Consider the following 25541-nt stretch of genomic DNA (forward strand, 5'->3'; position numbering starts at 1 on the left):
CTGAACATACTCCAGTAGCAGAGGATGAGGTTGTTTGAGGAGAGACCTCGAGAAATTGTGCAGATCAAAGAGAAGGAGTTTGATCAGGAAAAAGAGAGAGCCTTGGGAATCGAGGCTCACTGTCTATAGAGATAGACCAGTGGCAAAAATATAAAGTCTAAGAAAGCAACAGTGAAGATACGCAGAGAAATTTGCTGAAGTGTGCAGCAGACAGCCGTGTCTATACAGAACATATTTCAAGTTCATGACAAAGCCCAGAAACCAATGCTGCTATAGGAATAAAAAGCTGAAATACTTAATCAGACACAAGTCATATCAGAGAGCAAAAAAAAGAGAGCACTTCAGCAACTGATGAGCTCCAGGCTGCTAGACTCAAGAGGAAACATGAGAATAAGAGGACTAAAAGGCAGAACAGTCTCACAGTGCTGAACTCTGTGCAACCCTGACTGGGAATAAAACTGGGAGAAAAGTATTAAAGGACAGAGATGTAAGTCATGTCAAGTAAAGTTTGCTGATGTCCAGCCTCAAGGTACGGCCCTCACTCATCCTATTTCCTCTCAGAGGAGCAGCTACCAGCAGTGGTGTTCATTCTCTGTTGGAGAGGCTGTCCAACAGAGGGGCCATTCTGGCTTTAAAAAAGCAGCTTCTGCTCAGAGGGAGGTGTGAGAGCAGTCCAGATCACACTTCAGTGAATCTGAGATGTGGCAAGAATAGGAAGACATTGACAGCATGGATAGAAAAAAATGTTATATTGTGTCTATTAAAAAAAGTGTCTCTCTGAGCAACAATTTAAGATCACAAAGCTTTTAATTATGTTGCCGACCTTACACCTAGAAAATAAATCCTGTTTATTTGTAATGATGTAAGGATTTTCATGAGGTATTAAGCATGCCTCTTGCCCCCAAAATGGGCTTGAATATCTGATATCCATGTTTATGAGCAATCTTAATAAAAATCATGAATTACTGAGCAGATACATCATTTTTTGAGACGACAACTCTGTGGGAGACACATAAAAAGATGGGAATAAAGCGCACACATTAAAACAGGCAAAAGAAATTAAGTCCATCTTCAGCAGCCAGCGTTTTATCTTTAACCCTCTGTCAGAGAAAGGAGGTGTAGGCTCAAGGGCAAATAACCAACGATCTGTCCAAAGTCAGCAGAATGAATAGTGAGCAAGGCCTGATTGCAGCAAAACATTATACATTATACAAAACCCAGATCCAGCACAACCAGAGAAAAACAAGAGATAAGACGAAGGCCACTTAAAATTTTAACTTAACACAGTGTAAATATTTTTGCTGACAGCCTTCTGGGATCTCGTACACTTGTGCACTACATCACTCTGGATGCAGTTAAGGATCAACAAAGAAAACTTTTGCAACAGACTTGATACATAAAGTCAATGACTTGGGTTTCTACCTGACACTAAAATGTGAATTTAGTGTAACCTTCAGAAGGAAGAAAAACCATAAATTTGTTAACAGAAGCATGTGATGTGAGATTGCTGACTCACTGGAGGTAGGAATAAACAACTCATGTTCCAACACGTGAAAGCCAAGCCACTTTTAAAATTCATATAATTTTCCTGTATAAAGATAGCTCATTTTCCCAATTAGTCCTCTGTGTTCTCTGTACTACATTTGCAGCAATTCCTAAGGAAAATAGCTACTGGTATTTATTATATGTAGGCGGGTGTGTGTGTGTGCATGTGTATGGCTCACCTCTCCAGAGTCAGAAGGACTGCATGGCCTGCCCTCTTAAAGTAGATTAGCTTGAAAAAAAGAACTGAGCGTGCATCGTTGCCTGGATACAAAAAGCATCATTAAGCACAATTATCAGCCACTTCAGCTCACAATGAACAAGCTTCAGTGCAAATTTCAAAACAACATATCATTAAAATCAACAACCTATACAGAGGAGGAAAGAGTGGTATGGAAAGATGAGGCCAACAGGTAAGATGAGGAAATGTGGCTGAGAAGAAGGAGAAGAAGAGAGATTTGAAGATAGATAAGTAGGCAGGAGTTCACTGGCAAGTTTTTGGGGATGTTTCAGATGTATACACAACTAATTACTGACATTTTTTTTACCTCAATATATTGGAAATCTAATGTGACCAAAACATTTTATGCACTAAATGAAAGATGTCAGGTTGGGAGAGAAAACAGTACAGAGAACGATGCATTGCAAAAAGACAGCAGAAGCAATGAAAGGCAATGTGAGCAGCGTGTGCAGGGAATATCAATACAAGTTTCCAAAAGAGTCTGGGGGAAAAAGAGAGGCACTATAAGCTAACAAAAGCGGCAAGACCGTTTTTCACTGGGACAGGACAACCATTGGGAGCGTTTGATAAAGAATACAGAGTTAGGGCAAGAGAGCACGCAATCACAGAAAGGCTGCAGCCCAACTCATTCCTCCTCATTATGCTGTGCATCTCCCTGAAGGTAGTTTGGGTTTTAAATTAAAGAGAGCTAGAGTTATTGCCAAATGTACCATCCAGAGAGAGACAGTAAGAGAATAAAATGGAGTGACTACGTAGGGAAGAAAAGATTCTGGGAATGGAGTGCCAAATTGCCAAACTTCATAAGCAAAAATCATCACAGAAAGTTTTGTACCAAATGAAATTATCTGAAACTTTGTGCAACAAAACAGATTGTATATAAAAGATGGATATAGCCACTGTTTGTCACCCACTGGTTTGCACATTCAGTTCAGTTTTGTTTATACAGAGCAATCTCAGATTAACAACTGCCTGAAAGCGCTTTACATTGTAAGGTACATAACTCAGATATTAGACAGAAAACCCAAACAATCCGATGATCCCATATTAATAAGCACTTGGTGACAGTGGGGAGGAAGAACTCCTTTTTAACAAAAAGAAACCTCTAGTAGAACCAGCCTCAAGGCCACGACAGGAGAGCATAGTGGAGGACAAGGACAAAACATAAACTATTCAGCAATATGTAGAATATAGTCAAGTAAAGAAGAAAGTAGAAAAGTGAGTTTCCAGAAGTGAAAATCCCCCTCATTTTCCCCACTGGGATTTTGATTTGGAGTCACTATATTGTAACCATTCAGCTATCCACTGTTACTAAGTGGAACATTGTGGCATGGTGCTATGTGTTGCTGTGGAAACCTATCAACTTTGTGTTATTAATAAAAAAGTGTTTAATTTGCAGTGCTGTGGAAAAGAACTCTACCCACAATCCTCAGCTGAAACAGAGATCTCTTTGATTGGTGGAGGTTACTGTTATCATGGAAATGTTTAAACTTCAGAGAGCGCAAAATCTTAGAAAGTGAGAGCGGTGGATGCAGTTAGGAGCACCATATCAATATTTAACTACACACACAACACACACACACACACACACACACACACACACACACATATATATATATATATATATATATATATATATATATATATATATATATATACATACACACACAAAACTATTATTATTATTAGACGTAGTAGTAGTATACAATATTTTAGATGAAAACAACTCCATTCGTGAAGGCTTGAAGTTAGTCCCTTTGGAAGCTGGTATTTGGTGTGCATTTTGGCATGATTAGTTCATTCACTGCCAAATGTATTTAAGTTGCACAGTCTTTTCACTTTCTTTTATTTATTTATTTATTTATTTATTATCCAAATCAAATCTTTTAATGGTCATATTCACTTAGTAGCTTATTGGCTTGGTTCAAGTCTTATAACTCTTTGAGTAATGATTTTCCAAAGCGTCAGTGGATAAAATGAAGCTCTTAAAAAAGTGGGCAGGCAGCCTTAACTGTAAACTTTATCAAAAAGGAGCCTAATCTTTTACACCTCCCACCATTTATTACCTTATCTGAAAGAAAGGCAGCACGGTGGCACGGTGGTTAGCACTGTTGCCGCACAGCAAGAAGGTCCTGAGTTCAATTCCACCATCAGGCCGGGGTCTTTCTGTGTGGAGTTTGCATGTTCTCCCCGTGTTTGCGTGGGTTCTCTCCGGGTACTCCTGCTTCCTCCCACCGTCCAAAGACATGCAGCTTGTGGGGATAGGTTAATTGGATAATCCAAATTGTCACTAGGTGTGAATGTGCGAATGAATGTGAATGCAAATGGTTGTTTGTCCCTGTGTGTTGGCCCTGCGACAGACTGGCGACCTGTCCAGGGTGTACCCTGCCTCTCGCCCTATGACAGCTGGGATAGGCTCCAGCGCCCCCCGCGACCCTGAAAAAGGATAAGCGGAAGCGAATAAAAGAAAGCATGGAGTGCTAAGCTAATAAGCATCAGTTGTTAGCTAATGTTTTAGCAAACTTCGTTTGCTAAGACTATCCACAAATGGCTAATTAGATGTAAGCAACTTGCTAATAAGATTTGAACTTTCGGTTTACTGTGTGCTACTTAATCAACTGCATGACAGGGAATTATTTGTTAGATAACAAACAGGATCGAACAGAAGTAGAAATTTCTCAATATTTCAAGTTTTCACTGAGTAGCTTGCAGTTTGTAGTCACTTCTGGGTAAATCCAAATTTAGAGATGACTTATTTAAAATTTAGTGTGAATGTCTTGAGATACTAACCAAAACTTTTGGCCTACTGATGAAAAATGCAATTAATTAATCAAAATAGTGTCAAAAAGAAGCTTCCATAAGGTTAGCATGGACTTCAGTTGCTCAAATGTCCATTTGAAGAATTTCAGTTTTGTACGTCTGTATTATCATTTTTCAGACCCAGGGGTTTGCTGCTTGGGATTCATCAGTGTATAATAATATATAAAAAATACTAATGACTGTAACAATGTAGCATTATGAGCGTTTAATAGATTGAAAATGCTTATAACTTGCATTCACTAGCTATTCAACTTGCATCATTTAATCTCTGCCAATTCAGAATAACAAGCAGCTAGTTCAAGCTTAGTTAACTAATTAGCTTATGAAGGTTAAATCTACTAGCTAACTGTCCCTTTGTAGTATTATTAAATTTAAAACACAGTGTTCATTGGTCAGGTTAAATAAATGATTATTAGTCCACATCAAACTGATTTGGTGTCTGAGCAGCAAACTACAAAATTGAGAGAACACTTTGTGACACTGAGACAAGTTTATAATGTTTTTATTAATATTGTCAGAGCAACATTCCCAATTTCCGGAATGAAACATCATAATGAAATGAAATGGCAAAGCATTTAAAGTGAAACCTTCCAGTTTCTAACATGTTTTTACATTGTAGCTACTTCCGCAGTTTTCAGCAGCACTGATCTGATTAACAGAGGTTATTACTGCAGATCAAAAGGCAGGAGTATAATTTTCTCCAGCCTTAATATCGCACGAGTGGCCGGGCTCACATATGGGGCATGCTGAAATGTAGGCTATAAAAAATGGGGAGAAAAGGAGGCCAGGAACAGAAGATAAGAAAGAAGTTGAGCTCATACCACTGGGAGATGAAAAGTGTGCTGCTGACCTCTAGCTTTCATACCGGTCATGGTCATTTATTCCTCGCTTTGAAGTGTCTTTCCTCTGCTGTCATAGATCAAGTCAAGACACAAGGCTGGTCTAACCCAAATTCAGCACAGCCCCCTTCCCCTCTGTGTCTCACCAGCACAAAGACTCTGACTGCTCCTCCAGCGGTCGCTCGCATTTCCTCGCCAGTTTCGTGCCATGCAGTAATTTGTGATGGAATATTATTAACAATATTAATATACAGTGGAGGAGGATTGGTTTTCATCTGTCTTTGTGAAAGCTGATTATAAGGGGTTTAATTTCATCAGATAAGGATGGCTTCATTTATGAGCACGCACAGCTTTGGGCACCGAGCCTGACAGGCATTCAATAAGACAAGCACTCCCCCTGCTGTTCATGGCAGTGTCATCGGCATAAATAAAGTAAAACAAAAAGCTTCCTGACTTTTAATCTGAACAAAAATCCTTTTTTTAATTGATCATTTCCAACCAAGGCTGTTTGGGATTATGTGAGGGTGTGGGCATCAGGAAGCATCTCCCATTCTTCAGCAGACAAAGAGAAATCACTTTTTAAAGGCTTTTTGTAAATACTGGATTTTTAAACTAAACGTCTTTTTGCTCCTCAATAAATTTCCCTCCTCTTCCTTTTGTCTCTCTTGTTATTCCATGACGAAACAACAGTCAGGATGTCTGGGATTGACGTTCCGTTGATGGACCAAAATGAGACCGGAATCTCGTCAGTAGACAATGGGACTTTCCTCCGTTTCTCCCCGACCTCTGCCTCCACATCTGCGGCCGCCTCATCTCCGGGGCGTCCAGGGAATGTTTATGTTTATGTATGGCTCTTTCTCGGCCTGCTGGTGTTCCTTCTGACGCTGCTCGTCATTTCCCTACACAGGCTCAAGAACATCATCTCCTCTTCTTCCTCTGTCCCCGACTGCAGCAGCGAGGGAGGAAGCTCCTTCACCAACATGGAGATATGTAGCATCTCATCTCAGAGGTCCACCATCTCTGCACTCTCCACCTGAGGGATGTGGGAGGGAGCACATACAGTACAGACATATGCACATGTGCTCTCATTGGTGCATGCCCATGCAAACAAAGGCAAGCATGCACACACATATAAAGCACACAGAGGTCCAGCACCTCCTCACTGTGACATACAAACACAAAAACCTTTTGTCAGCCCCAAAGAAGCTGACATAATGGCATTACAGTCCGTGCATGCATATTCTAATTCTGGCGGGGCCATGCAATCTGCATAGGCACAGGGGAAATATCTGCTCATAATGTGATGAAGAGGTCTTGAAGGGTGAGTGTGAATGCACCCTTCTGAGTCTTACTTTCACAATTAAGACAAATGAATCTGAGATTCTGCTTTCCCTTTGCGGGGAACAGCATAATGAGGGACTCATTATCTTTTCTCCTCTTTTTTCTTTTTGTCATTTCTCGTATTGCACTCGTGTTCAACTTAGAAGAAATACTATTGTTTGAAGTGAAGCTTTGTACAGCATGCTTCATAATGTCTGTAGACTACATTGCAAACTCGGTATAAAAATCCTATTAAAGCTCTTTAACTTTGTACATGAAGTACATAGATGTGTCTCAGCTGTTCAGTAAGGTTTTGGAAATGAAAAGGCAAGATACATCCAAACTGTGATCACGTCAGGCTTGTAATCATTCAAAGTATGAAGAAAGGAGGTTGCACAAGAAGAGGACCGATAACGGTGATGTGGATGTGAAGGTAAGAAAGAAATGACGCTTGGAGACTTGACAGACAGGCACCCACGGACTCCAGCTCCAGACAGGCCAGGTCAAAAGTGCCATCAACTACAAGAGGAAATTCCGAGCCTGAAAGACAGGTCTACCAGCGCGACAGATTACCACTCTTGCCTGTCAATTTATAAGGCGTCCGATCCCGGTCTCCATAGAGACTACAGCAGCTCTGTGCTGCCATCAGCTTTTATTCCAGGCTTCGGTTAGAGAAATGGTTGTTTACTCTGAAAATACATCATTTACTTGTTTGTTATTTTTTTAATATTGTGAGTTGAAGTCTTTTTGACACTGTGACAAAAATGTATGGCACGTACAGAGAGAATTATTTGAAAACGGTTCATTCATCTTTGCCACACTTTGTCAGAAAAGTCAATAAACTGTAAAGACCACAAAGGCTCACAGATGACAGCCGCAAGCAATAAAAACAGCCAGAGCTGTCAGACTCCTTGACAAATCCTCACTGTTCTCCAATTAATCTGTGTATTTCAAGTGGTACGGTCTGACAGACTCAGCACTCCCCCATGTATAAACTTTAATCACAAAATCCCTTTAACTTCTATACATGCTGAAACATCACACTAATTAAAAAAGAGATTAGTGGCAATGCTTTCGTTTATCATTCCAGTTATAATTGAGGTGTTAATGGATTTGTTTGTCTTGCAAAATTAGGAAAATGGCTGTAGTACTAAGCATAAGATAAAGCATCAAATATACTGTAAACAAATTGGATGTAATTATTAGCTTTGCTGTAGTTTCACTTCAGCTCATTCTTCCCAATCCACGAATCCCTGGATTTTAATTTTTTTTTAAATGATTGAAAAAATGCCACATACAACCCAAAATATATACAAAAATATGTATCCATTCATCTTTTATTATTAATATTTGGCCAATTCTGGTAATATCTTTATAAAAACTGTGCTAGACACATCAATAAGATGCCATAATTAGGTATACAAGACCTTAATAATTGAATTTTCGGTGGCTATACAGCTCAGTGGAAACAAAAGTGGGTACACAATATAGTAATAAAGCAATAATAACCATAAATAGAGTGCGGTATTGAACGTAGTTTTTAGGTGAGCAATGGTAGATGTAGTATAGTATAAAGTATAAATAAAGAGATTAATAACTAGGGCTGATAATGTGCAAATAAAAGTGTAGTTTGTAATTGTACAGTTAATGTTTTACAATATGATAATATGTAAACATATTGGCCTGATTTAAGGTTATTACAAAGTAATAACTACCGCAAATATTTCCAGGTAACATTGATAGCATTAAATAGCACATTCAAATACAGATTCTTTTAAAACATGAGGTGGTATTAATTTTAATATTAAAATAGTGACCATAGCCTTGTTATTTTACTATATTTCTTATTGTAATCGGATTAATAAACACCCAGGTCAGTCAGTCAATCAGATTGTAAAGTTCTGGTCATTTTAAAGTAATTAGTTTTAAATCTAATAAAAAAAAAAATAGAAATCAAAATGTTTCAGTATAAAATTAAGTCATATCATTTTAATATTTCATTTATAATTTTAGACTATAAAATTCACTTTTAGTGGCATAAATTGATACTTAAACTAGTGTTATTTTCTACTGCCTGGTCATTTTAACTGTTTGGCATGTAAATTTTATCAAAACCAATGTTTCTCTTATTTAGAAGCACTTAAAACATAAAGAGATATATATTCTATATATTTATGAACAAAGAGCTGAGGCATGTTTAAAATCTGCAGACCTAGTATCACAGAGTAAGTGGCTTATGTAAGTAAGTGGCTTACTGAAGTGTCCATGGGCAAGACATTGAACCCCCAAGTTACTCCCAATGGCCGGTCAGTGACTTACATTTGATGCACTGGGTGAATATGAAAGGCGCGTTTTAGAAACTTTATTAGAAAACAAACAATTTCTTTCTTCCTGTTAAAAGGGCGTTTTTCCTTCCCACTGCTGCCATGTGCTTGCTCCCAGGGGGTCATCTGATTGTTGGGGTTTTCTCTTTATTATTGTAGTCTTTACATTATAAAGCGCTTTGAGGCAAGTTGTGTTTTGGCACTATGTAAATAAAATGGAATTTAATTGAAACTGAAGCTACAGTTGGTAAGGGCTCACAACAGAAGATTGGAAAAACGATGCATGGATCCATCCTGCCTTGTATTAACAGTTCAGGCTGCTTAATGAATAAATAAAACTGAATTGAATCAAATTATTAAATGATGTTTGATGAGAGCAATGTGTGGCCATTTTTTATAAGCAGCCAAGCAAGCAAGATTGTGTTTTTTAAGAGTTGCAGCAAAGCAGTAAAATAATAATCTGTTTATAGTTTCACAGCGAAAGTTCACAAATTCAACAACTAGTGTATAATTTTAGCTTTTAGTTTAATTTTGCACATAAAGATGTTCAGCTATGAGAACAAATGACTATTTTAAACTGGTGAAATAAAAGAAAATAGATAAAACTGAACCTCTAATGTCGTCTGTGAAATTTCAGGTTGTATAATCACTGTGACAACTTTCAGTGAGGACGGCTGTTCTGTTCCTGTGTTATTTGAAGAAGCTCCACAGGAGTAGGTTTAAATGGGTTCTTTAGAAAAGAACAATGCAGGAAATGCTGAAAACTGAAAGTGGTAATTTTGTACTACTAACAGGGTATTGATGTCTGTGATGCAGGATGTTGCTATTTTCACAAACAGGAAAGAAAAAAAAACAGCAGGTAGTTCAACGAATGACAAGTGTGTGCAAAATGCAGCGTTTTAACTAGAAATCGCATTTATGGAAGTAAGATTTCACTCAAAATGGCAATAAATGTACGCGTGATCAATGAAAAGCCAAGTCATCAAATTCTTTGCATATTTTATTTTCTTATCATGATTTTTTTTCCAACTCACACGTCATATTTTACATCTTTGCAATAAAACATGAATACAATAGTTTTTTTTTTTAGGGTTTCATAGATCCAAAAATATTTAACCTTTTTTTGGATACGTAAGTTGAACCTGTCGATAGAGTATGTGCATGTGCGCATTTGATCAAGATGGCTTCACACATACGGTACATCTCACATTTCATCCTCTCTCTCCGCCCTCCGCCCCGCCTCTATCAGCTACAGAATCATGATATTGCTTACAACTGTGAGGTTGTAAAACTTATAATCACAGATGAGCTCAACGTTTTAAATACAAACATCAATGCACAAATTATCCCGTAGGAAAATGGACCTAAACGAAATGGCAGCCGACCAGAAAGAACCAAGCTAATAAATAATGATATGTGATTGGTGCAAAGTGCAAATACAAAACAAAACTTTTACATTGATTTGATTCTCTCTCTTTTTTTCTTTTTTTTTTTAAATAATCAACAAATGTGGGTAAGTGAAAGTTTGCGCTTCCAGTCTTATTCAGCTGATCAAGTCTCCCGCCAAGCCTGAACCGAGACTATATGTACATATTTGACAGAACGATCACCAAATATACAAAGGAAATCATGTCAGTCTTGTGTTCGTCATCCTTGGTGGCACTGGTAAGACCTCTTTATCATTACCTTCCCTGGCAAAACATTTACCACCGTTATTACCATCAGCCTTGTCAACATTATAATAATTATTACACAGTATTTTACATACAGCAAGTCATTAATAAATTAAAGGTGATAAGCGCAGTTCGTGTAGTGAAAGTAGAAGTGTAGACTCTGAAGGAAGCAGAGCCTTATTTACATAAAAATCTGATTTAAGCCTGCTGAGGGTAAAGAACAAAAAAAACCTAAATGAATATTCAAAAAAAGAAAAGAAAAGAATAAAACAGGTGAAATTAAACAAGATTAAACAATTTTAAAAAATTAGACCTTCCAGCAATTTTTCAAGGGTGAATTTAAGATCAAGCCAATAGCACCTGTTTTTGAACAATGGGTAGAGCTAGTTCATTTCTGACCATTTCTTATCAGTTTAGATACATATTTCATTAATTATCCACCCAATAAGCGATGTGCTGGCATCTCCTCAAATGAAAAGTAAAGAACAAAATGTTAAACATAGCCAAAAGAAAAGAAAAGAAAACCTAGGATTTCTTTGAGGAACAGCAAATGTACCAGTCCTGTGAGTGGTACAGGTATGAAAGACCTCTACAATATCTGCTCACCTTGCCTCCCCCTCCCCACTCTGCAGTCTTCTTATTCTATTAGCAGGTTTTGGTGTGTATCTTCTGGGTATTAAGTGTCTGTGGTTACACACGTGTGTGTGCGCGTACATACACGTATGCACAGAGGAAGCAGTTTCCACCAGCGCCGTCGCATCCTAAAATCAAGTGAACTTCACAAGGGAATACAGCCTAAGGTCCGGTACTTGTTTTTCCATCGTCTCTGAACCTGTAGTTTCCCCTGTGCTGCAGATACACAGCAGAATGCATCACCTCCTCGCCTCCCTCCATCGTCCTCTTCCTCGCACTGTCCTCAGTACCTGTTCTGGTGTTCGTAGTGCCAGCGGTTGAAGTCTATGTTGAATGCCACAATGCTGCCAGACGCCATGCCAGTGATCAAAGTCCTGAGGGCAGAGAACACAGTAAATCACATCTGCGAACCATCGTAACTTTTGCAATCACATCACAAAGGTGACGCAGTCTTTGTCCTCTTCCTGTTTTACCTCTGGTCGTGTGATAGGTCCATGGCACGGATTCCGGCATCACAGCCCGGATAGATGTAAAGCTGTTTGAAGTCACACGCCTGCCACACCTCAACAACTCCATTATCGCCTCCTGTCACCAAATTCTGCCCGTCACTACTTAGCAGGATTGCCTGGAAAAGAAAAAAAAGAGTCCAAGTTAAAAGAAGCTCTTGGTTTATGGCTGAATAATGCGAACACCAGTGTATGAAAATGTTTGCATTCGAGTAACCCTGACAGCTTTACCCGTGTCGAATCGTTGACCTCCATTTGTGCCAGCAGTTTTCCATTTATGCTGAAGTTGCAGAAGCGGCCTCTCTCATAGTAGATGATGCAGTGTCCCTCGCTAGACACCGAGATGAGGCGTGGCTGCTGGCACAGCTCTGGACCCTCCAGGGCTCTGAGCAGGTCCCCTGTGATAGTGTGGACGAGGCACGGGCCCTCTGAGGGAAAAGATCAAAGCAAGATAGTGTAAAGCTTTGGCAAAAGCAACATTCACTGTGATTAACGTTCACTGCGTCCACGCCACTGTTCTCTGATGTGCATCTTTTATAATTAAATTAAATATTTATTTGCAAATAAACCTCTTCTGGGCAAAGACATATAAAGATGTACAAACCTTTGGCTCCACTAATAACCAATCCCAGCTCCGCGCAGACGGACACACACACCACCTCGTGGTCATGTCCTGTCAGTACTGCTCTGGGAGCAGGATAGTCACCTGAGGAAAACACAGTTAAGAGTCAAACCACTACATTTGCAGTAAAAATGTTTCCATTGCTGTAAATATACAATAAACATGCTCTAATTATTCAACTTAATGTTTGACCTTGAAGCGCATTCATGCACTCATGTCCCAAACAACGACTAGTTAACTTGCACACATTCTGTATCCACCATTTCACCACTCACTGTTGTTAGGGTTGTCCCCTATAATATGGTGCCGCCCACTCCAGTACCACAGAAGAAGAGTGGCATCTCTGGATCCTGACACGATGTAGCAGTCTCCTCCAATGTAAGACTCTGACCTAGCCAGACACGTCACCACATCCCAGTGGCCAAAAACTATCTGGGTCAGCTTTCCTGTGGAGAGCAGGGAGGTAGACAAGTTTGCCAACGTGTGTGTGCCTCTCCTTATCAAACTCCTGGAAGGCGACGGTGGGATAAAAATGCTTCGTGATGATAACTTAATCAAGCCGTGTCTCCTTTTAAACCCGAGGATCAGTAAAAACAGCATCTACCTCCATGTGCCTGCATGTATTTCCAAAAAAGCCTGCATCTCTTCTATGTAATAAATTAATAAACATGCAAAGCAAAGACACTGACAGAATCATAAATTTAAGCTTCAAAAAGGAAGCTGACAGCCTCGAGGAAATGCTTGCTGTACTTAGTGCTTGACATGACTTATAAATAATACAAAAACCAACCAGTTTCTGTGGAGTAAACACGGAAGCTCTTGTCCCAGAAGCCGCAGACGAGGATGTAACGGTTATCAGCAGTAACCACAAAACAGTGTGTGTTAATTTGGATGCTCTGGTCCACCAGGTCAGTGATCTGACGCTTGTTCACGCCTGAGTTGTTTGCTACATGGGAAGAAAAAGATGTAATCAGGCTAATGAGGGCAGAAAAATGGAAAATGGTTAACAGTATATCTAAATTCCCGATGCATCACGTGATGCTTTTGGCCACAGCTCCCCCAGTGATCTGGAAATTCCCTTTATCTACTTACAGAACATGTGTATCAAAACTATGGTCTGCAACTGCTTATATAAAAACAAGAGCTGCATATAAGCATCTGTGATAAATTCTGCAATAACCTATAATATTAAAAACTCCTTGATTCAGATCTGCATCTGGGCCACATCCCACCTCTGGTCAATAAAATACGACATAAATTGCATCTATAACTTTTTGAATGGATAAAATGCTGTGAATATGTGTGAGAACTGACCAATGAGAGGGTCCATCTCAATGGGCAGATGATGAGCTTGTTCTAGGGAGTATCCTGGAGCTCCACGGAGGCCTGAAGGGTTTGAGGCACAAATATTACACAGTCATACATACGCACATCTTCAAGTGGTGAAGAAGGCCTGATCCAGTGCTCTCTGATGGGAGCTCTGATGCAAGCGTACATTAAAAATTAAGTGCCTCGTGTGGCAGTCGGTACTAAAAGCCACTTAAGCTGCCCGTGATCCTGTATAATCACATTACCATGATTAATTACACGTAGTCTGTTGCGCTAATGAGGTCATTAATAAGGTTAATTGAAGCTTTAATTAACAAATATTTCTATGTCAACATCGAGGGTGTGAACAAAACAGGACTAAAGGGCATTATGAAACAACAAGAGCAAATGCTTCAGGCTCAGCTGTAAGTATACAAGCATTACCGGCTTTGGGAAATCAGTCGCAAAAATTCTTTAATAATTTAAATTTTACACGGACTTCCATCAACGTACACTCACCGACAGTGTTGTGCCAGCGGTTTACGGCGAACAGCCGGCTACATGTGACCGTCACGGCTGCTGGTATGCTGAGGTGGGGGAGCGTGTTGGCCGCGACGTGTGTCACGGGAGAGTTGGAGGGAAACTTGAGCACCATGATGACATCCTGCTGCATCTGATCCTTAAACATCAGAGGGCTCTGGGGAAGGAAACACTGGTGAGACAGACAGAGAAAGAGAAAGGGAGAGAGAGAAAGGGCAAGAGGGTAGGTTGGAGGAAGGGGGATGGAGACGAAGGGAGAGGGACAGACAGAACAGATGGGACAGAGGGACGGCAGGGGAAACGGTATATTAGTGGGAGCACAGGGTCAGAGCAGGTACACACACTGAGGGTGGCTCTAGGTCTAGGAAAGGAGGCGGATGCACCGGTTGCTGAGGGCTCGGGGTCTGACGGGTTTGGGTTGACATTGATGGCTCTGATGTAGAGAAGCAGAGGCCTCATGCTGCTGAGAGTAGCAGGGACTACAGAGAGGCTACAAACACCATTACATACTACTGTATGTAATAAAACTTCAAATAGCTTACATCTTGCTAATGGAAGCTATTCCTCTCGGAGAATGCGGACTAAAAATAATTGATGCACTGGGTAGAAATGTTTTAAAAATATGATAAATAAATGAAAACAATGAAGATTCAAAGCACTGCTAGCTCAGTAGCTCTGCAGCGCTCCTACAGTTGACTTGGTGTTTTCATCAGGTGTTTGTCTGTAAGTGCGTGCCAAGATGTGCTAAGGCTGTTGAGGTATCTCACCAGGTGCATGGCGGAGGACCGAGGTGGGTGTGGCTCGATCAGCAGCTGGGAGGGCACCTGACCACTAAGCTGAATCTGGGCCTCAATCAGCTGGAATCAGAGAGGAAGAGATGGGCTTACCACGCACAAGTTCGATTTCTGCACTTTAATGATAATCGTCAACAAACCTCACGCTGTACAGCATCTAGATTGTCTAGGTTGACTGCTCCCTCGTAGGATAAGAAGTTGAACACATTGAGAGCTCGCACCGCTTCTGGCCCTCGCTGCTTGTAGCCAAATATTAGATCAATCCACTGGTGAAGCTGGCACGACACGAACTCGCTCTCCAATGCCTGGAGAGAGGGAAAGAATCAGAGAGAGAGAATATTCGCAGTTTATCTCCAGATTTGAAGGTGAGGCAAAGAAAAAAAAGAAACAAAACTTCCAGGTTTAGTATTAAAAAAAACAAGTCTCTGTTTTTCTCACCATGCGGTTAATGCGAACAAAATCCTCGGGTTTCTTGGCCCAGACGGGAAGCTCCACATCACTTACAGGAACTGCATCTTCGCGCATCCCGAGCTCATAGTCATTACTGTTGACGAACATCTCGGGCAAGTAGTAGAACTCTGGGATCAGCTCCTTATGGACACGAGCAAAAACACATTGTTCAGTCACTGCCTCTTTTTGAGGAGCATGCTGTGCCATGTGGTGGCTTAACCTTGCTTAATGTCTGCATATCTTACTGGAAAGGAGACACAAATGATATTGTAACTGATTTTGAGTACATCATAAACAAAAAAGCACAATTAAATAAATAGAAAAAATAAAGACCTGAAGAGTACAGCCTACTTACGATGGGGAAATATTGTTCTTCTGCAAAATTACCAGGTAATTAAACAATACCGAAAATTACTTAAGCAGTACTTAAATTTCTTACAGTATAATTTGTATCTCCTTTCCAATAAAACAGAAACAATTTCGGTTAAGCCACTCTATAATACAGCCCACACACAGGTACAGCCTACTTGCTCTGTAAGATGGCAAAATATTATTTTGTTTTCTGCCAAATTACCAGAAAATTATGCAGTACTTGAAAATAATTATGCAGCACTTAAAATTACTTACAGTATAATTATTTCTTTGTTACATGTAAAAAACCAACTCGTTATTTGTTGTTTTAGTGGAAGCTAAATTTAATTTCAATGCATTTTCATATAAAAAAACATTGAAATTGTTATATTATAAAACGAACACCCCAAGATCAGAAACAAACAGCCAACAAACCAAAATCACACAAAATACCTAGCCTGGTGAACATCTAACAATCCACCCTCTGCACTCTCAGTATAATAACAGGCTATGCTGCTGCTTTAGTTAACTGGATCTAAGAAAAATCCACATCAATTATTGACGCTCCTTTAGCAAATTATTATCAAATATTTCACATATGGTACTTTCAGCTGCTCCCTTATTTCCCAAGGGGTCACCACAGCAAACGGCTCCACATGTCTGATCTGGCACAGATTTGTCACCAGATGCCTTTTCCTTCCCTGCAAAACTCCCATTTATCCTGGAGTGTGACCACCGCTGACTTGCAAACCCTTAAAACTGGGGTTGTGCCTCCTCCTGGAATTAAGCTGAGGACCTTTCCTCATATGCAAAACAAATATGTTAACCACTTGAGGCCATAAGGCCACTTCTAAATACTTTCAAATTGGAAATGAAAGAAGAAAATCATAATTTCATGCTCCTGGTGTTAGGTCTCAGTGCGGATGGATTTTATGCTGAATACATCTAGTCCAACAACCTCAAACCAGTCACTTCAGTAGGTTGTTCCACGTTACCTTCACATCAGCCGTGTCCCTCTGGCAGTTCCTCCACGAGCGACCGATGCCAGAAAAGGCTCTCTCTGGATGGTCGAACTTACCATCATTAGCGCTGAGGAAAAATGTGGTAAAGGGCTCCTACAGGAACAGAAAACAGACACGTTCATGTGAAAAGCAGCCCTGAGTGTCTGGCGTGTGTTTAGTTAGCTGTTTCCAGTTTATAAGTGTGTTAAGTAGGCACTCACTATTCTGAGCATCCACATCAGTGTTGAATGAGCTGTGGAGTATAAGGTTGTGTAGTGGTGAGGAGGTGCGCTGTCGTCATCCCATGTCTCGTAGCGCTCAGCATAAAATGCTGCTCGTTTGGGATTCAGGGCACCGATTGGCTAGAAGAAATCAGAGAGAAATAACTGGATGAATACTTTGAAGAGAAACCACACATTAGCGTTCTTCTGCATAGCGGGGTGTATACGCTCTTGGTGGGGATGTGATAAGGAGAGATTTGTGCTATTCCTTGGTACATTATGTACCGTAAATGCTATTTTGTGACTTTGATTCATTTGAGTTGATAGCATCTCCAAGTAGCACACATGCAGGAAATTGGAAAAGGTGCATAAAGAGTTTTATGGGTGGGAGCTCTAACCTTGGAAAGGTCTCTGAAGTTGCCCGGTAGTGTGAGATCGAGCTCCTCTGAATCATAGTTGGTCAAGACCCAAGGAAAGACAGGGTACTGGTTCAAATCATTATAGGTCCTCCCTGCAGAAGACACAACAGCCATCAGCGACAACAGTGTGGCGTTAGTCTTGTTATAAACTGCAAGGACACACACACACACACACACACACACACACACACACACACACACACACACACACACTACTCTTAGATTATAACAAACTATAAAATGTCTGTGTAAATGTTACTCTGGGAAAAGAAACGTTGCTATAAATATTTTAAAATCTTACACATCCATTATGCCGGACTCGTGCTGAAATATTAACGAACCGCTGAGCCCAGATGAAATGTTATACACACATTAACTAAAGACGCATGTTTTTAGTTAAAAAAAAGAAAGTCAAGCAGAGAGATAAAAGTACAAACTGTTGATAAATGATGTCAGGAGTTAAACAAATATTCACTCAGTTTCTTTGTGTGCTTCTGACACTTACTCAGTATCTCAATATGTATTAAAACAAGTGGTTTTATTCATTTTTCTAAATCTGTTTTCTAGTATATAAAGAACAATTTGGCAAACTGCAGACAAAGCATTCATCTTATTACAAATCTGTCACCTTCTTTGTCTGCCCTCTTCATTAAAGTGTTTATAGAATCACCAATGAAGGAAATACACAATGGAAGTGTGCGTTTTCTATCCTTGGCAATCGAAGCAACCAAATAAGTTTAAACTGCTAAAAAACTTCACAGTGAATAAGAAATGTCCGTATGACTCAGCAGAAATGTTTGGACATATCAGCCAGATTTGTGTGCTTGACCGATCTTCTGTTCACACGTATATCATTGACAGGTCCAGAGGTAGAAGAGTCAGCGCTCATTTAAAGTGGACTTCACCTGCAATAGTGTTGAGGAACATGAGGTACTCAAAGTTAGAGATCTCTCTCCGCTGCCAGCGCTGCGTCATGTTGGATGACTTGAACAGCTGGCGAGGAGTGGCCAAGGAAATCCGCCTGAAATGTACACACACACGAAATGTAATTCTCCATTTATCAAATCTTGGCATTGCCCTTCGAAGACAGAGCTGTGCATACCTGGCCTGTGGCAGACCATAACTCGTTCCTACACCGACCCGCGGGAGACTGTAGACAACCCGTTTAACGGTGGCCTGGTCGGGGAAGTTAAACATCACAGATGCTAGAGGGAGAACAAGATACAGTTAATGCTGATTTAAAATGAACCACTCACTTAACACTGAGCTAATATCCAAGAGTACATTTAAACAGATCAGGTAGTGTAGTCATTCTATACTAAAGCGGGTTAATTGCAGTGTCACCTGTGAGTATGATCGTTTCAGTAAGAACTCTGGAGACTTACTTCTGTTGGCCATGAAGACTTCTAGTCCAGTGTTCTGTAGCAGGTATCGTCTGGAGAACACAGCTCGGATCTCACTGAACATCCATTTGCCATGCAAACCCTCCGAGTAGGCAAGCACCTAATGAAGATGCACATTATTGGGAAAAAAAGCACAAAGAAAGACTTATAAGTTAACCCTGTAATTTACCGGTTTTCCTCCTCTCTCTTTCTGTGCACTGATCACTTATAAAGAAAAATGATTTGTTCTTACTTTAGGGTCCATCTTCTTAAACGCAGTATCTTCTTCATCTACCTCAAAGTAGATCTCAGTAGTAGTGATGGACAGAGTGCCTCGAGCCACCACCACTGGTGCTACCAACTGAGCTGGAGTACTCAGAACCACCGGACCTGTGGGGACAAATTCAAGGGTCAGGCATTACTATCGGTAGTTATACAAGTATCCGGGTCATGCCAATAAGCATGATCACAGGAGAATATAAAACAGCACATTAGGGTCATTTCATGTTAGTTAAGATTGACCAATCATTGGCTTCTTTCCCCTCTGTTGGAAACAACCGATCGGTTATGAAAGCCAGGGAGGAATCACTGGATTAAACAAGGTGTTTGATCTGATTTGCATCAGTTTTTAGTGAATTGTGATTTAATCTTCTGTGAGATAAATCAGCCAGACGGTTAGATTAGCTGCAAAGCTTTCAAATGTCAAACTTGCCTTTGGAGATAAAAAGTCTCGGACGAAAACGTACTAAAAACAAGAGTCAGAGAGTTTATTGTTCAGCTGGACTGTAACAAAGTCTGTGTGTGTGTGTGTGTCTGTGTGTGTGTGTGTGTGTTTGTTTCTTACCAGCGAGGTTATCGATCTCTTTTTCCTGCAGCAGACTAACAGCGTCATCGTCTCCCTCCAGCATGAGCTCTGCCTCCGGGTTTTGGGTGACCACCGACTGACTCCGGAAATTCTTTTTTTTGAGTCCCTTCTCCTCGTCTTCTGTACCTGTTTATGTTTAAGTGAGCATGTTAGAATATGCAGGAAAAAAACAAAACAAAGCAATATTTGTATGTTAGTAAACATTACTGACTGTACTCATCGAGAGCTTTGAGCGGCATGTCGGCGTGAGTAGATCCAAAGGCATTTCGCACGAATCTCCGCCTCCTCCTGAGGTCGTCCTCCCAGTAGTCTAGACGCCAGAAGTCGTGTAATTGGCTGAAAGTCGGGAGGAAAAAAGATGAACAATTTCAGTTGAGGCACTTGTCTAAAGACAGAGATGACGTTATATGTGACATTTATGCTAAAAACCACCCAAACTAATTTCCTACAGTCTAAAAGGTTCCTCGTTATTAGGATAAAGGGCATCATTTGACCATGAGGGCTTTTCCAACTCTACAAACACCAATAACGGGCTTTTAGATAAAGAGGAAGAACAAATATTGTTGAGTTATGAACTGTAAACAACCAACAGTTTCTTTAATAGTGGCATAACGGATGAAGGATGGATAAGGTTAGATGTTACATGTTACATCACATGTGGCCGCCAGCCTGTAGGAAGGTCTGGATGAGCAAATGCTGAAGTGCATTAAAACAAAATAAGGACATCAGTCTCTTGATGCTTCCAGGCAGTAAATATATTAGGAGTCAGATACTGCACATTTTTATTACCCATTTCATTAATTTATATCAAAATCTGACTCCTTACTCATACTCCTGCAGGGATCGCTCGTGAGATTACACAGTGATGGTCTACCTCTGTGACATTGTTCCCCATGCTCCGTGCTTATTGGTCAGGATGTTGAGGATCTTCTGTTTCAGCTGGTTAGCAGTCACATGATCTCTGTGCTTAGCGGCGCTGATGAGGTGATCACACATTTTCTCCTCCTCCCTTCGGTCTGCAGCGTACTGCGCACAGTTAGACTGGAGGAGAAGGGGACGTGGAAAGTTAAACAAGGACCAGAAACAGTAAGACCGTGGACCATTACTGTGACGAGGACATGGTGCTAACAAGGAGTCAGTAGGTGATCAGATGAGGATCCTTAGTATTTACACATCAGGCCGATACACGCGTGGATAACTGCTTATCTTATATTGCACATATGCTAACAAGATTTATCTGAAGTTATTCCGAAACTGTCAATTGCAATCTAATGTAAAAAAAAAAACTGTAAAAAATGTTTATGTAAAAAAATATACTGATAGTCCATTTACTCTTAAATATCAACAATTAGTTGATTATCATTTTCTTGGAGGATCAAGGCTGTTTGTCAACCCTGAGATGAGAAAAAACTGAGTTTTCTGTTCCAAAAAGAGTTGAATAAAACTTTGAGGCATTTATTGCGGTAACAGACTCTGTGAACCTGTCTGCTGTCTGGTTTTAGTTCCTCATTTGTAAGGCTGATAGAAAAATGAACAGCAGAGTGAATTCATCGCACAATTTTACGTCTTTGCAGACATGAAATCCCAATTATATACGGTATTAGCTTCATGTTATATTTCACACAAGTGCTTTTATGATCAATCAGTCAATGATGTCAGCGCATAGACAGCAATCAGTGGACATCATGGATTTATGAACAGTTTAAAATAACAGGCTACATCTTTCTAACTCCGTGATTCTTTGAACAATAATGCAGCTGTTTTTTCTAAAGAAAAAAAGTGTTTTTTCAAGTCACTTCACTTCAGTGACAGAAATATTTGCAAATGTTTTAAAACTAAAGTTTAAATATTAAATTTAAACACAATAATTTGTGATGCTGTAATCGCTCACAGTGACAGAAAAAGTGGGAGCATGACAATAAAACAGAACGAAACTTTGTAAAGTTAAACAGGCTGCAAATATATGCCTCGATATGCATCGATTATACATTGATATGCAGTTACTAGATGCATAATTTGTAAAGGTTTCAGTGTCTGAAAATTCACAGTTTGAAAACTTTGGGGCCATTTCCACTAAAAATCATCTAAATCGGTGATACTGGGTGTAAAAATTTGATTTAGAAATCAGTGTACGGTCCGACACTCAGCTGCGGTCATAAGCTGTGGGTAGTGGCTTATCCACAGAGACTGCTGACCCAAACCCAGACGATGGTTGAATTGACTCTTTTCTCATAAGATAAAAGTCATGGCCCACACCGACTCACACTCATATTCCAATGGATAAAAATAAGCTCTGCTTATTATTTACTTGTTGCCATGGTGACTCTTGGTATCAGAGCTCCATTAATGATGGCTTTTTGCTCCATTACTTATGCATGCTCTTAACGCAGAGTTTACTGACCTTATTTCTGGAGCTGAAAACTTAAATTTGTCCAACCCAGAGTTCAAAGTTAGTTTGTTGAACCTGCTTTCTGGAAAATGGACCAGATAAACCTGAACAATATTTACCTGAAGCCCTCACAAAACAAAAGGACTTCACTTATCTGCACTGCTGATTTTTTTAAAAACGTTGAAAACAATACATATCGTCCAGTTTCTGTGGCTTCTTGCTCGCATACATACAGCAAGTGACAAACAGAAGTTGTATTTTGTGCTTATACCTCAAATTCAGCATGTTTGTGTACATCCTCAGCCCTCTGTCTGTTCAGGATGAACTCCGCTTCATTCGCAACGCGCACAATATGATCCTTCATGGCATGGCACAGGAGTCTGGCAGTGGGAGTAAGTGGAAAAAGAGCAAAAGAATAAAATAAAATGGAAGGAACCATCTCTATTTAGAGAAAACATAAATTCTCAACAAGATGGGATGTGCAGCAATAAGAATGGCTAATGATTTCAGCTAACATCTGCTTCATTTTCAATGCAATGCTGTCGTTTTCCACTTTGTGCTTTCTTTGTTGGGTTTGCACTGATACTCGGGTAGTTTGGAGTAAAAAGGAAAAGCAAAACTGCAAGCACTGAAATTAGACCGGCTCAAATCAGCTGTAAATGTAATTGCACAATAATGATTCGACTTCCTGCTGGTCACACATGGCACTGTGCACTTATCCTGGCAAGGTTCTCATTAGGGCTCTATCACACCCATTAGTTGTTAAGCACTGATACAGAATTAGTGTTAATGTGTGAATTACAGAGTGATGTGCTGCGATAATCATTAAGTGTGATGGATTACCTTCCCTCATTGATAAGCTCAATGAAAGCGAGTCCAGCATTCTTCTGAATTGAGTTCTGCCACTCCTAAGTGTAGAAGAGACACCAAAAAGAGTACGATGAACCACAGCTGGGAGTAAAAAAGGGTAAATGATGAACAGGTCATGCCATGCACACACCTCTACGGGTCATTTTATACTGGTTTTATTCATGTTCTAAACATGTAGTCAGTTTATTTTGGAGACTAAAGAATGTTAATTCATTTACTGTTGGTTTTACAATGGCTCATGAAAGTGGATCAGAGCATCAGAATGACTAGTGGCGCAATATACAATTACCCAAATACTTCAATAAAATATGAAATAAAACATATGATTTACAAGTACTTTACTTGAGTGTTTCTGTGCTATGCTGCCTTCTACTTCTGCTCTCCATTTCTTTGTTTTAAAGAATTAAATTGTAATCCTTGAACACTCACAGGTAATCTTACTACGATACACAAAATCTATGTTTGGGTGTCTGTTTGTTTGCAAACTCCTCTTAGCTCATCAGGAGTTGAGCAGCCAAACTTGGCATGCAGGTACATCTTGGTGCCCCGATGGTTCTTATCCATATCAGACACTATGGCGTCATCATGTTGCCTAGCAACAAGCTAAAATAATCAATTTATGCACCTGTGAAATCTTATAAAATGTATCATATAATTTTGTCACAAACACATTTTCTTTATATTGCCAGAATCTAAATTAGCGTACTCCCTTCTGAGTCACCTGTGCTAGATCAGAAAGGATGCTATATTATGATGCTGTTATATTGCCTAGCAACCACATCTACCGCCCCATTTTTAAACATTTCTCAAGTTTATCAAGTAAATCAGTTTGGAACCAGCACCGACAGGCCAAACAATATTATAGCACGGGCATGCAAATGCAATGCAATGCAAAGTATATACACATGTAGTATCTACTACAGCTTACACTACATATCAGTATATACAGGATTAACAATTTATAATATATTTGTACCATATTCAGAGTTACATCTGAATATCTTTGTATTTGATGAAAAACAAAGAAAACACATGACGGTTCAGTTCCCATAAACATGTTTTAATGGAGTGTTGAATTTAATTTTTCTTTTAGCCTGCAGTAGGTTGAAGTTCCTGCCTGGGAAACCTGCTGAAAGCACCTCAGAAACGCAGTGACAGCAGATGCCAGAGCAGCTTCACTGATCCGATATTGATCGCGTGGAACTCTACAGGAGGGATGATTATTCCAAACGATATTCCCTCATTTGGTGTCTTGATAGTGAAAGTGGAGAAAACTGGTCTCCCAGAATTCATCTGCTATAGGCGTTCAATATCGTTGTGATCTAGTGACCTTCATACTCAAACTTTCACTGAGCTCTCGTGACATGCAATGGGGGCACTGTCATATACTGGAAAGGATCTCTCTCATCAGGATAGAGAAGTTTCAATACAGGACAAAACTGATCTGCAGCCAGCATTTCCTCAAACCATGACAACACAAGTGTCCTGCTTTCTTGGCCTTCTTGTTTTCATTAAACATCAACCTAATGACCAGCATCACAGTGATAAAATATGTGTTGGTAATTGATATTTTCAACCAATAATACTGAAGTATTTTTTCCACTAATCTAAAATCATCCAGGCCATCCTTTTAAACTATGATTCCTCCTTCAAAGCCACTTATCTTCAATGATGCTAATTAAAACAACAACAACTATGCCTTCTTGGCTTTTTAGTACATGCCAGAAACCCTTGATTATTAATACACAGTACTGCAGTGAACCTGTGTGAAGGCATCTGCATTTGTTATATCGGGGATTTCCTTTAATTGGTCAAACATTTGTTCATTCTTCCACAGTAAATGCTGTTACATCATCAGACCCTGACTGGACGAGCTGATCAACACGTAAAAGGCTTAAAAAAGAAATTTAAAAAAAAGCTTTATTTCAGAGGACATAAACGGTTTCATCATTTACCATTGACTGTGTGAAAAGTGCACAGTAGTGCAACACTGATCAAAGGAAAGATGAAAGAAACAAGTAAAAATGCTCCTGTCTGTGAGAGAATGGAGAGTGGAGAAGGGTAAGAGTGCTGCTGAAAGCCTCAAACTATCAGACCTCCATTAGCTCCACTGGCTCTTAAGGCTGTGAAGGACACGTGGGACTATCTCCTGTTACATCCCCCCATCCGGAGGATCGATTTCTGGGCTAGGGTTTGCTCTCCCGGGTCTCTAATGGCAGACAAGGCCGGAGCCAATGGTAATACTATACATGCTGACGAGCAGCCACCCAGAAGTGGAACAGAGAGGAAAAGAAAAGGGAGTGGTAAAGAGAAGGGCAGTGTGGAGAGTGGTACGAGATGAAAGCAGTTGCTCCTGAAACACCGATTTAAAAATGACCACGGCTGAAGATGTAAGAGGACAAAAGGCGAGAGAGAAGATGACATAGAGGTAAAG

General features: G+C 40.0%; 2 protein-coding genes across 4 annotated transcripts in view; one reads left to right on the plus strand and one right to left on the minus strand.

Annotated features, from left to right (window-relative positions):
- Positions 1-6134: 6134 nt before the first annotated feature.
- sertm1 (serine rich and transmembrane domain containing 1) lies at positions 6135-6476 on the plus strand. The gene has a single exon (XM_085363835.1). It carries the CDS (start codon positions 6135-6137, stop codon positions 6474-6476), a length of 342 nt encoding a protein of 113 aa, XP_085219961.1.
- A 5196-nt stretch (positions 6477-11672) lies between these two features.
- Positions 11673-25541, minus strand: part of nbeaa (neurobeachin a) — a 100892-nt gene continuing 87023 nt past the window's right edge. For 2 of the 3 annotated variants that reach the window (XM_085363838.1, XM_085363837.1), the window contains exons 39-61: positions 23081-23145; positions 22509-22617; positions 20723-20889; positions 20060-20184; positions 19828-19974; positions 19237-19373; positions 18987-19104; positions 18704-18806; positions 18507-18622; positions 17581-17693; positions 17183-17323; positions 16956-17075; positions 15598-15750; positions 15300-15464; positions 15133-15222; positions 14345-14537; positions 13832-13903; positions 13308-13463; positions 12793-12963; positions 12500-12601; positions 12127-12323; positions 11863-12014; positions 11673-11763 (exon numbers count right to left, since the gene is read on the minus strand). In XM_085363838.1, coding sequence (XP_085219964.1) covers positions 11673-11763; positions 11863-12014; positions 12127-12323; positions 12500-12601; positions 12793-12963; positions 13308-13463; positions 13832-13903; positions 14345-14537; positions 15133-15222; positions 15300-15464; positions 15598-15750; positions 16956-17075; positions 17183-17323; positions 17581-17693; positions 18507-18622; positions 18704-18806; positions 18987-19104; positions 19237-19373; positions 19828-19974; positions 20060-20184; positions 20723-20889; positions 22509-22617; positions 23081-23145 — 3003 coding nt within the window. Of the gene's footprint in view, positions 11764-11862; positions 12015-12126; positions 12324-12499; positions 12602-12792; positions 12964-13307; positions 13464-13831; positions 13904-14344; positions 14538-15132; positions 15223-15299; positions 15465-15597; positions 15751-16955; positions 17076-17182; positions 17324-17580; positions 17694-18506; positions 18623-18703; positions 18807-18986; positions 19105-19236; positions 19374-19695; positions 19729-19827; positions 19975-20059; positions 20185-20722; positions 20890-22508; positions 22618-23080; positions 23146-25541 lie in introns of all 3 variants that reach the window. The other variant, XM_085363836.1, reaches the window with a different exon arrangement.

Source organism: Diplotaxodon limnothrissa, linkage group LG10 (genome assembly GCF_057381915.1).
Source record: "Diplotaxodon limnothrissa isolate DT_005_m linkage group LG10, D_limnothrissa_male_GT1.1, whole genome shotgun sequence".
Lineage (NCBI taxonomy): Eukaryota > Metazoa > Chordata > Actinopteri > Cichliformes > Cichlidae > Diplotaxodon > Diplotaxodon limnothrissa.

Coding starts and splice junctions, on each gene's coding strand:
- sertm1 (XM_085363835.1), top strand. CDS start 6,135: ATGTCTGGGATTGACGTTCCGTTGATGGACCAAAATGAGACCGGAATC.